Genomic DNA, 12,589 nt, shown 5'->3' with positions numbered 1-12,589 from the left:
CAAGAGCAGCCTTGAAAGAATTATATTCTTACTTACTGAGATTTTTAGCTCTAATGCTTTTTAAAGGATTTTGGCTGAAGTGTTTGTTACATTTACACATGGGAACCTCTGTACAGACAGAGCAGTTATCAGGGAAGCAATTAGGTTTTCATTTCTTTGTTTCATGAAAATCACAGAATGGTAGGGGTTGGAAGGGACCTTCAGAGATCATCCAGTCCAACCCCCCTGCCAGAGCAGCATCACCCAGGGCAAGTCAGACAGGAACACATCCCAGGTGGGTTTGGAATGTCTCCAAAGGAGAAGAATCCACAACCTCTCTGGGCAGCCTGCTCCAGGGCCCACCCTCACCATGAAGAAGTGTCTCCTGGTGTTGAGGTGTTTCTTGTGGAATATTGTACAAAACCCTGTGACAATGCTGAAGTTGTATGTAGAAATATCTGGTGGTTAACTCAAGTGCATAAAATCACCTGATAACCAAGTCAGTGCAAGGAATAGTTATGTTGCAGAAATGGAAGAAGCAGAAGACCTAACAGTTTGCAGAGGAAAAGCCTTAACTCTTCCTTGGGTTGACCTCTTCAGGTGCTCCATGGTTATCCCCTTCCCCACCTAGGCAGGAAGGTAGAGTAATTAATTACATGCTTCAGTAAGATGATTGACTTCCTGACAGAAGTGTATTTATGTAGCCAGTGACAATCACTGAGCTGGAAAGTTAGGGGAAATGGAAATGATCAGTTATTTTAGGAAAGATTTCAGTGCAAGAATCAAGGAAGAGGAGATTGCCTCATTGCCCTGAAAGGGGAAATTGTTTTGAGTGAAAAATCAGTGGATATGCAGTAGCTATAACGACTTCCCTGCTGGAATTTGGAGGCAGCAGTTCCTGCCATTTGAAAAACTTTGGGAGAGTCAGGAGGTGACTTTGCTGGCAGTAAGGGAACTTGCATTATTTTCAGAGGAAAGGTGATTGTTCCTGGCCTGCTTTATCAACAGTCAACATGTATTGAAACAAGGACTGGAATGTGTTTAGTTTTCAGGTAGATTTCCTAAACTCTGGGCTTAGAAATTTTGTTTTCAAGGTCATTGAACTTCAAAATGTATACAACAGAGCTGCTTCAACAATGCACATTGTGTAGATCTAACCAAGTGACAGTGACTTTCCCCAAACAGATGGCAAATGCAGAGCAAATTCATAGAGTCATAGGTTCATAGAGTAGTTTAGGTTGGAAAGGACCTTACAGATCATTTAGTTCCAAACCCCCTGCCATGGGCAGGGACACCTACCACTAGCCAGGTTGCTCAAGGCCTCATCCAACCTGGCCTTGAACACCTCCAGGGAGGGGACATCCACAACCTCCCTGGGCAAACTGTCCCAGTGTCTCCCCACCCTCACTGTAAAGAATGTCTTCCTAATCTCCAGTCTAAATCTGCCCTCCTCAAGCTTCAATCCATTCCCTCGCATCCTGTCACTACAAGCCCTTGTAGTAAGTCTCTCCCCAGCTTTCCTTGTAGTCCCCTTCAGGTACTGGCAGGCTGCTCTAAGGGTTCCCTGGAGCCTTCCCTTGTCCAGGCTGAACAGCTCCAACCCTCTCAGCCTATCATCATAGGGGAGGTTCTCCACAGGATCTCAGGATGTTAGGGGTTTGAAGGGACCTCAGGAGATCATTAAATCCAAGCCCTCTGATCATTTTTGTGGCCCTCCTCTAGACCCACTCCAGCAGGTCCATGTCCCTCTTATGCTGGGGCACCAGAGCTTGACAGACTACTCCAGGTGGGGTCTCCCCAGGGCAGAGCAGAGGGGCAGAATCCCTTCCCTCTGACCTGCTGGTCACACTGCTTTGAATGCAACCCAGCACACAGCTGCCTGCTGGGCTCCCTCTCCTACTTCTTAGTGTGTTTGCATCACCATACAGTTCTGAGATGTTCCCAAGTAGATCATTTGTGTGAAGGTGATCTAGATCCTTTATTTGAACAAAGAAAGTGAGCAGAAAAAGCTGCTCAAGCCAGCTTGGCTAGACCCTGAAGTGGATATTTGGCTTAAACAGGCAACTATCTCATCCTCCTTTCTGGCACTTTGGGAAGTCTAGAACAGCTTTTATTTCCTCCTTCCCACTGGCAAAATTGGTTGGCAAGCTGAGCTAACAACATTTCTGCTGTAATCGAGGTCATCCTGGTCAGCCAGTGAACTGTTTACTGAAAACTCAATAACCAATTCCTCTATTCCAAGTCTAAGCTGATGATGGTCAAGTACATGATTTTTTTTTTCTTTTTCTGGCATTATCAAATCAGATCTCAGTCATTCCTAATGGTTGTGCTGTGCTTCATCTCATCTTATAAAGCTGGATGGAGAAATGAAAAATTTCAATATATCATGTAGCTTACAAGGACAATTTCAGAGTCAGAATCAACTAAGCTTTACTCACCAGCAATGCTCATGTGGACTGGGACACTAAGGATCAGAGAATCACAGAATGGCTCAGGTTGGAAGGGACCTCAGGGACCACCATGGGCAGGCACACCTCTCAGCTAGACTCAGCTGCTCAAGGCCTCATCCAGCCTGGCCTTCAACACCCCCAGGGAGGAGGCAGCTGTAAGCTCTCCATTCCAGAGTCTCACCAAGTAGATGTTTTCCATCTCTCAAGAGCATGACACTTATCTTGATGGATCTAAACCTTCTTCTTCCAATTGAAAAGTCCTCTTCGGTCTGCTTGTGTTGTTCTGCTCTCTTGCAACTGCCTCATGGTCTGCCAGTGTGTATCAGTGTGAGAGCTGAAATCCCCCCACACACCGACAATGACCAGGGGGGCTCAGTCTGGAAGCAAATAAAGCTGTATTTACAAGCAAAACTACAATCTGTGATGCAGTGCAATGAATCTGTACAAACAGACACAATTCACAACATTTACCAATAGCTACAATCAACAGAAAAGCACAGACAAGCCCCCTCTGCTTCCTCCAGGGGGCCTTCCCCAAGGGGCCTCCCCCACAACCGGAAGGAATCCCCCCAGACCCCCCTGGCAGAAGGCAGAGAGTCAAGAAGCAGAGAGGCTGCTAGACTCAGCTTTGTCAAGGTGAGTCTGTTATCTTCAGCCAGAAAAGAAGCAGCAGCAGCCAGACAGCCCAGCAAGCAAGCTGAGAACTCAGACTGCCCCAACTCCCCAACCCTATTTTGAGTAGTAGTTCTTAAACATTTCTCTCTCCAGTGGAAGTGTTTAGAGCAATCACTATTTTGCTGTCTTACACCCAAAGGTGATTTATTTGCATTCCTTCACCTTCTCTGCTTGAACTTTGTGAAGAAAAATTAAAAACCATCACATGGTGTCTAATATTTGACTATTATTCATGTTTTTTCCATTTTCTTGTTGTTAAGTAACTTCTCATGTGTTTTGCTCTCTTAGCTACCCTGAAGGAGCTGATCTCCCAGACAATGGTGCGCTGGTCCCAGGAGGATGAGATCCAGGACCCGGAGCTGGTTCGGATCATGTACACCCTGCTGCGCCGGCAGTACGACAGCATCGGGGAGCTGCTGCAGGCTCTGAGGAAAGCCTACACCATCAGTGCTGCCTCTGTGCAGGACACCATCAACCTGCTGGCAGCACTGGGCCAGATTCGCTCCCTTCTCAGCGTCAGGATGGGAAAAGAGGAAGAACTGCTGATGATCAATGGCTTAGGGTATGGAATAACAACATTGTACTGCATGGTTTGGGTGAAGTTTCTTGTCACCTTTTCATTTTAGGTCCTTGATGAAAATTACTGAAAGGCAGATAGCTGCCTGAAGTTTGCTTTCTCACAGATCTTTCCATTTAATCTCTCTGGCTGTATCAAACATGTCAACATTTCTGGAAGCTAAGGTATTTTTTCCTCTAAAGAAAATGGACTCCTTTAAGCCTAATGCTTAGAGCTTCATCAAAGCATGGGTTTTAGCAGCTCTGGAGAAAGTAGATAACCTTAATCTTGACCAGTGTCAAGATTCACTTTTTGATTCCCCAGAGTCTTCTCTTCTCCAGGCTGAACATCCCCAGCTCCCTCAGCCTGTCCTCACAGCAGAGCTGCTCCAGCCCTTGCATCATCTTTGTGGCCTCCTCTGTGCTCTCTCCAGCAGCTCTGTGTCCTTCTCCTGCTGGGGACACCAGAGCTGGAGGCAGGATTGGAGGTGAGGTCTGAACAGAGCAGAGCCAAGGGGCAGAATCCCCTCTCCTGCCCTGCTGCCCACACTCCTCTGGCTGCAGCCCAGCACACAGCTGCCTGCTGTGCTGCATGAGGGCACTGCTGGCTCCTGGGGAGCTGCTCATCAACCAACACTCCCAAGTCTCTTTCTTCAGGACTGCTCTCAACCCACTCTGCACCCAGCCTGGATTTGTGCCTGGCATTGGCCCTATCCAGCTGCAGGACCTTGCACGTGTGGAACCTCATGCAGTTGGCACTGGCTCACTGCTCAAGCCTGTCAAGATCTTGTAGCACAAGATACCTGTGAAGGCTCTGTGATCTATGTCTGTTACTCCTCTTGTGAACAGTTGTCAGATGGGGCCATTTAATACTGAAGGAACAACAACAAAATTCACAGAAAGCTATTTACTTAAAATGGCATTTCTGAGAAGAGGGAACATGATGGTCTGGTGACCTTTGTAACAGCTGTAAGGAGCTTCCACTTTCTTTACTATTTCATTGTAAAAATTGTATTCTTTTTGTAAAACCTGCAAAGCCTGCTCTTTGCAGCTGAACTGGAGCTGAGCTCCCTGCAGCCAATAGGATCCTGGGGGGCATTCAGAGGAGTGTGTGCAGCAGAGCCAGGGAGGTTCTCCTCCCCCTCTGCTCTGCCCTGCTGAGACCTCACCTGGAATACTGCATCCAGTTCTGGGTTCCCCAGTTCAGGAGGGACAGGGATCTGCTGGAGAGAGTCCAGAGGAGGGCTGCCAGGATGCTGAAGGGACTGGAGCAGTGCCTGGGGAGGAGAGGCTGAGAGCCCTGGGGCTGGTTAGTGTGGAGAGAAGACTGAGAGGGGATCTGATCAATGTCTATCAATATCTGAAGGCTGGGGGTCAAGAGGAAGGGGACAGGGACAGGCTCTGCTCAGCTGTACCCTGGGATAGGACAAGGGGCAGTGGATAGAAACTCCAGCACAAGAGGTTCCACCTCAACATGAGGAGGAACTTCTTGACTGTGAGGGTGCCAGAGCACTGGAACAGGCTGCCCAGAGAGGTTGTGGAGTCTCCTTCTCTGGAGCCTTTCCAGCCCCATCTGGATGTGTTCCTGTGTGACCTTTGCTGGATTCTCTGGTCCTGCCCTGGCAGGGGTTTGGACTTGACGTCCAGGGGTCCTTTCCAACCCCTAACATCCTGTGTGATCCTATGAACAGAGCAGGTCATGGGAACAGCTCCTAGGTTAGTTGGTCACAGCATGCCCTCATTGGTTCCTGATGCTGAGTTTGTGCAGTTGCTGCAGATTGCTGGAGGTGCTGTCCTGAGTCATGTTCCATTGCCAGGTTCCTGTGTTGCTTTAAAGCAGGCACAAAGCCTGCTATTTGCCATTGCTTTTTAGCAGGTTGACCTAAAACCTTAGCAGCCCCTGGATTCCCTGTTGAAACACAGGAACTGTGGTCTGGATTATGAAAGCAGTGTTGGGAGGATGGCAGGCACCTCCTGGAGAGGGCTGTGTGTGCCAGCTTACAGCTTCTGACAGATGGTCTTGATTTTGGAAGTATGGATGGAAGACACTTGCCAGCTAACCCTGAATATTAAATCTATTCATTGTCTTCTACTTTGTGAGCTGAGAAAACTAATTAGGGAGTGTTACTGCAGAGGCATGATTGCATTTAGATTTCTCCATTCTCCTCTTGCTCATAACAGAATATATTCATTTCCACTTAGATCCTCACAGAGGAAGGTTTTTTCCTTTAAACAGCACAGATGGTAAGAGCCATTTTAAAGATGAAGAAATGGCATTTGGAAAGAAGTTTAGATTCTTCTGCAGAATTTTGGAGATCTAGAGGCCTGACCTCATTTCAATCTGCTAAGTGTGGAGCTGTCTTATGCTGGAAGCTAAGAATTTAAATGATGTGACTACACTTCCTGAAACCTCTACTAATGCAGCATTGACTTCAACTTCAAATGGTGTTTCCTAAAACCACATTGTTGCCTTTCCTTCCCTTCTAGGGATATAATGAACAACAAGGTGTTCTACCAGCATCCTAACCTAATGAGAGTCTTGGGCATGCATGAGACTGTGATGGATGTGATGGTGAATGTGCTTGGAGGAGATAAATCTCAGGTAATTTCACTGGCATTTTCTGGTGGCTTTGGCATTTTGACCCTTTCAGGAAGTATACTGTGTTCTTCAAGGAGAACTATCCAAGGAAGAAATAGATCTCCCTCATGGAAGATAGATGTTGCTTGTCCATTTTGAAATGTGGATTAATGTTAAAAATAGAGCAGTTTTTGTAGTACCAGAGGGAGAAGCTCAGCATTCTTTATCATGAGGTGCTGGAACACTGCAACAGGTTGCCCAGAGAGGTGGTTGAGGCCCCAGCCATGGAGATATTCAAGGTGAGGCTGGACAGGGCTCTGGGCAACCTGATCTAGTGGAGGATGTCCCTGCTGACTGCAGGGGGTTGGACTGGATGAGCTTTGGAGGTCTCTTCCAACCCAGACCATTCTATGATTTTAGGACTTGATTTTTAAGAAGTGAGAGAGAGGTTATAGGTATTTCATTTGTCTTTTACCAGACCTTTAAATGGCAGTGTTCTTATTTTAAATGACATAGGTTACCTGTGTTTATGGGAGGTGTGGTTCTGCTAGGGAAAATAGACTTTTTCAGCTTAAAGCTTTCTAATCAAATGATTTTCATAAGAGAGTAGCACCAACTTAATTGGGAATGCTGAAATGCAAATGCCTGCAGTGAGGGATGATTTTCTGGCAGTGCTGTATTTCAGATTCATAGAATTGTCAGGGTGGGAAGGGACCTCAAGGATCATCAAGTTCCAACTAGGGGAGCTTCTCCAGATATCTGACCATCAAGGAAGTAAAACGAGCTGTAAAATCATTCCAAATACAGCACAGGAATGAGTGGCCAGGCACTGGGATCTGAGATGACCTGGGAGGCACCAGGACAGAAATATTCTGCATAAGCAAAGAGAAGAAAGAGAAAAGCCTGCTTCACTTCTGATTTTTTATCAGTAGTTATGTCCGGTTAGGCTTCTCCAAAGTTACTCTGCCTTTAAACTGACACATATGCATTCAACAGAATGCTAGGGAATGGGGAAATTAAGGGGGCTACAAGAAAGCTGGGGAGGTACTTTTTAGGCTGTCAGGGAGTGATAGGACTGGGGGAAATGGAGCAAAACTAGAAGTGGGTAGATTCAGATTGGATGTTAGGAAGAAGTTCCTCCCCATGAGGGTGGTGAGAGACTGGCACAGGTTGCCCAGGGAGGTGGTGGAAGCCTCATCCCTGGAGGTTTTTGCAGCCAGGCTGGATGTGGCTGTGAGCAACCTGCTGTAGTGTGAGGTGTCCCTGCCTATGGCAGGGGGGTTGGAACTGGCTGAGCCTTGAGGTCCCTTCCAACCCTGACAATTCTGTGATTCTAAATAGAGGATGTATTTGGTATTTGATCTGTTCCAAACTTCTCATTTCTTCCTTAAGTGTGGAAACTTCCAGATACTGGTGATTCAGAACCCATCACTGATTTAAGGAGTCACAAAGCTACAGTGGTGTCAAGTTTCCTTGGCATGCAGATCTGCAGCAGAATCTGGCACTTGCTCTAGCATGGTAGAAATGCTGCTAGAAAAACCTTGAAGCAAGCATCAAAAAAATCTGTGCTATCATTTTTGGTCTTGTTCTTGTAGCTTCTTTCAGGAAAATGTGAGAATGGCATCACTTGCTCATCTCAGGAGGTGGTATGGCTAACTGCAGCTTGGGAGCCATCCCCTTACAAACAGTGCAGGTGGAATTCGTTCCAGAGGATAAATCCTTGCACATAATGCACAGCATGGAAAGCCTTGGGGTTTGTTTGTGTTTGGGTTTAATAGCATTGGGTTGGTTGGAGCTGAGGAAGAAGTTCTTCAGTAGGAGGGTGCTGAGACTCTGGCACAGGCTGCCCAGGGAGGCTGTGGCTGCCTCCTTCCTGGGGGTGTTGAAGGCCAGGCTGGATGAGGCCTTGAGCAGCTGAGTCTAGCTGAGAGGTGTCCCTGGGCATGGTGGGGAGGTTGGAGCAGATGAGCTCTGAGGTCCCTTCCAACCTGAGCCATTCTGTGACAGTTAATGCAATTTATTGGTTTGTTTTATCAGGCAAAGGCCCTGGACACTGTAGGAGCCTTGCAGCAGTGTTTTGCATGAACTCTGTAAGCTCTAATTGCCACAGGGGAGCAAGAACTAAGGTGCTGGACTGGGGATTCAGCTGGTTAGAATCACAGTGCTAAGACAAGAGTTCTTGTGTAACTGCAATTGCAGATTGCTTTCATGGGAATTCCCTCTCCACTGTTACCTCCTTGTTTGTCCCTTGTAGTCCTCTGCAAAGTGGGTTGTAAACCTTTCTAGTTTAGTAGCCTAGTTTAGTTTAGTTTAGTTTAGTACCACCCTAATGAGTATGAAAGCTAAAAGGAGACACAGGTCAGGCCTTCAGTTAGAAACAAAGCAACTGCCAGCTGCTGATCACCTTGTGGGGAGTGCCAGGGAAGTGGAGCAGTTTGGTTATTAACATCTCTGCCTCCTTTGTCCCATTTGCCCTCCAGCAGATCGCTTTCCCCAAGATGGTGGCAAGCTGTTGCCGGTTCCTCTGCTACTTCTGCCGCATCAGCCGGCAGAACCAGAAGGCCATGTTTGAGCACCTCAGCTACCTCCTGGAGAACAGCAGCGTGGGCCTGGGTAGGTCACACAGCTGGAGCAGCAAAACAAGATGTCCCCACTGTGGTGTCACCAGACTAGAGCTAGTTTACACAGCAAGTGGAAGCATGAGATGAATGAACGCTGCAGCTGGGTGCCCAGGGAGGTGGTTGGGGCCCATCCCTGGAGACCACAGATCAGATGATGTTAGGGGTTGGAAGGGACCACCAAAGATCTTTGAGATCCCCCTGCCAGGGCAGGACCAGAGAATCCAGCACAGGTCACACAGCAACACATCCAGATGGAGCTGGGAAGTCTCCAGAGAAGGAGACTCCACAACCTCTCTGGGCAGCCTGTTCCAGTGCTCTGGCACCCTCACAGTCAAGAAGTTCCTCCTCCTATTGAGGTGGAACCTCTTGTGCTGGAGTTTCTATCCACTCCCCCTTGTCCTATCACAGGGTGTAATGGAGCAGAGCCTGTCCCTATCCCTCTTGACACCCAGCCCTTAAATATTTATAAACATTTATCAAATCCCCTCTCAGTCTTCTCCTCTCCAGACTGAACACTCCCAGAGCTCTCAGCCTCTCCTCACCATCAGTGCTCCAGTCCCTTCAGCATCCTCATAGTCTTTCCTTGGACTCTCTCCAGCAGATCCCTATCCCTCTTGAACTGGGGAGCCCAAAACTGGATGCAATATTCCACCAGGGTAGAGACATTCAAAGTGAGGCTCCACAGGGTCCTGGGCAACCTGATCTAGTTGAGGATGTCCCTGCTGACTGCAGAGGGGTGTGGACTAGATGACCTTCAGAGGTCCCTTCCAACCCAGACCATTCTATGATTCTGTGATAAATGTTTTCTTCCTTTTCCTTGCAGCCTCATGCCTGTGAATTATCTTAGAAAGAGATTCCTTTGTGTTGTTTGTTTTGTTTTTTTTTTTTTTTAATGGCTTGGAAAATGTGAAATTACATCCATACATTTTTTTCCCTGTTCATAATGGTTGTGGTTGGGAATCTAAGATGTAATTAACCCTTTTTGGTGCTTGCTGTGGTGCTTCCCTAGTTCATCCAGTTTCATTTTCCTTCCCTCTAAAGTTTAGGCCACTAATGAATTTAAGATTCTTTTCACTTGGAATGAATGGGTTTTTTTAATCTGTGTGCATTAGATTTTGTAACACAAGGAAAATTGTCTTGGGTGGATAGTTGGCTATAAAAACAAGGCATAGCAAGGCAGGGAGTTTGTGATTTCACAGTGCTTCATCTGTTCTTGGTGACTTGCAATTGCCCATATCAAGCACAGGGAATGGGGTATGACTAGAAGAAAGTGAGTAGGTAGCACTAAAGCTTGAAAATGTCTCTTTAGCTGAAGGTAGGCGTGTTTGAAAACCTGGAACTGGGAGGGTTGTGCAGAACGACAGAGGTAAGGTTGCTCTGCTAAAGAAAGAGTATGGTGCTTCACAGATTTGCTACGTTGTTAATACAGATTTCTTCGTCTGCAGTAACAACCTGTGTGGTTGAGAATGTTGATAGATAGGGATGCCAAATCGCAAACCATTTCAGGCTGGATTTGAGCATTGCTCCGAGCCGTTCCCCTCGCTCTCAGGTGCAGAGCGGCCGTGCGAGGTACTATTAATAGATGCCAGTGTGACTGCTGCCCTCTGCCGCACGCCTGCCGGTACTGCAGGCCGGGTTTCATTCCTGTCCGTTCACCCCCGCAGCGTTTCCTTCGATGAGAGGTTCGACACCGCTGGACGTTGCAGCAGCCTCGGTCATGGACAACAATGAGCTTGCATTAGCATTGGAGGAGCCAGATCTCGATAAGGTTAAGTGATCACTGACCTGTTTGCCTGTTCATTAAACAGCATATGTGTGCCAGAAGGGAAAGGGGCAAGGTTGGTCATAGTAGGATTTTTTTTATATGAACTCAGAAATCCCTGCTCTGAGCTCAAGGTAAGATTTGACTGAGCAGTATTTTCCCTCATAGTGTGCATCACAGCTGTGTCGGTGTGAGCTGAAATTCCCCCACCACCAACAACAAACCATCACAACAGCAAAAAAATTTCTTGCTTTCTTCTGCATCCTTTCCCTGGGGTTGTCAGGTGGAAAGGATGATGAGAAAAAGACAGAAATGCAAATCAAGAAGTAATGTTTAGGGAGGAATGAATTTGAAATTTAAGAGGAGAATGTGAAGAAAGGAGGCACACCTTTTGGCTTAATAAAAAAAAAAATCATACAGACTGGGGATGGAAGTAAGAGTTAACAGAATGGAAGAGGAGAGGAAAGAGCAGCCCTGAAGAAAAGGCCTTGGGGGTGCTGGTGGATGAGAAGCTCACCAGGAGCCAGCAGTGAGCACTTGCAGCCCAGAGAGCCAAGCAGAGCCTGGGCTGCAGCAAGAGAAGTGTGGCCAGCAGGGCAGGGAGGGGATTCTCCCCCTCTGCTCCACTCTGCTGAGACCACATCTGGAGCTCTGTGTCCAGTTCTGGAGCCTCTGTTCCAGGAAGGATCTGGAGGTGCTGGAAGGTGTCCAGAGAACGGCCACAAGGATGAGCAGAGGGCTGGAGCTGCTCTGCTCTGGAGACAGACTGAGAGAGTTGGGGTTGTGCAGTCTGGAGAGGAGAAGGCTCCCAGGAGACCTTCCTGTGGCCTTGCAGTATCTGAAGGGGGCTACAAGAAAGCTGGGGAGGGACTTTTTAGGGTGTCAGGGAGTGATAGGACTGCAGGGAATGGAGCAAAACTAGAAGTGGGTAGGTTCAGATTGGATGTTAGGAAGAAATTGTTCTCCATGAGCGTGGTGAGGGACTGGCAGAAGTTGCCCAGGGAGGTGGTGGAAGCCTCATCCCTGGAGGTTTTTGCAGCCAAGCTGGGTGTGGCTGTGAGCAACCTGCTGGAGTGTGAGGTGTCCCTGCCCATGGCAGGGGGTTGGAACTGGATGATCCCTGAGGTCCCTTCGAACCCTGACAGTTCTGTGAAGTTAGAACAGAATTTTAAGGGTAGTTCCTGCTGAACCCAGGATCTCAATCATTGGCAACAGTTAGTTAAAAAGAGAAATGTGAGGAGAGACAGGATGGACCAGAAATGGTGGGTGAAAAGATACAACAAAAAATTGGCATGGAAGCTCTTTGTGTAAAAAGGAAGGAGAACAGGTTAAAAGAGATGGAAGATGAGTGCACAGCCAGGAGGGAAAGGAAGTGGTATGTGCTAGCACATCACTGGGGAACAGAAGATGGAAGATGGGGTTTATGTAACTGGACTAGAACAGTTAACCACCTTTATGGCTTAACACAGAAGGAGCCTCTGTTGAGTATGGGAGAATAGCCTGAGGAGAGCAGAACCAGAAATTATCATCTGCCTGGTTTCACACTCTTAAAACCACTATTCAGTGATGTTTGTCAGTCTTTGGAGAAATGTCACTGTTTGCATAGCTATTGAGGTTGGGACTGCAGTAAATAAGCTCCTGATGCAATAATCATTTTGCTGTTGTAGCAAATTAGCCAGACGTGGTTGTTGATGTGATTTGTAAAGTTGTTAGATAGGTTTGGGTTTTTTTAATGGGAGTACTGCTAAAAAAGGTCTGAATTCCACAGGATTCTCTTCTCCTCTTCACATTCCACGTCTGGTCATCTTGTCACATTGTTTGTGTCACCACACAATTAGGTAACTTGATAAACAAAGAGTGCTTGAATGCTGCCATGATGAGCTGGGTTGGCAGTTTCTCCAGTGACACACCCAGGGTGTAAAAGCCTTGTTATGAAAAAGCAAAGGCTTTGATCATTTTGCTTCACAGT

The 12,589-nt window shown here is 47.2% G+C and overlaps 1 protein-coding gene across 1 annotated transcript in view; it reads left to right on the top strand.

The window, feature by feature from the left end:
• The window catches only part of RYR3 (ryanodine receptor 3), a 249,302-nt gene that overhangs the window by 134,592 nt on the left and 102,121 nt on the right, over positions 1-12,589 (top strand). Inside the window, exons 39-42 of the mRNA XM_054400698.1 lie at positions 3,393-3,666; positions 6,147-6,261; positions 8,721-8,850; positions 10,523-10,626. Coding sequence (XP_054256673.1) covers positions 3,393-3,666; positions 6,147-6,261; positions 8,721-8,850; positions 10,523-10,626 — 623 coding nt within the window. The remainder of the gene's footprint in view (positions 1-3,392; positions 3,667-6,146; positions 6,262-8,720; positions 8,851-10,522; positions 10,627-12,589) is intronic.

Source organism: Indicator indicator, chromosome 4, assembly GCF_027791375.1.
Source record: "Indicator indicator isolate 239-I01 chromosome 4, UM_Iind_1.1, whole genome shotgun sequence".
In the NCBI taxonomy this organism is placed as follows: Eukaryota; Metazoa; Chordata; class Aves; order Piciformes; family Indicatoridae; genus Indicator; species Indicator indicator.
Note: the sequence above shows the minus strand (reverse complement) of the source record. Positions and strands in the feature narration are given on the sequence as shown.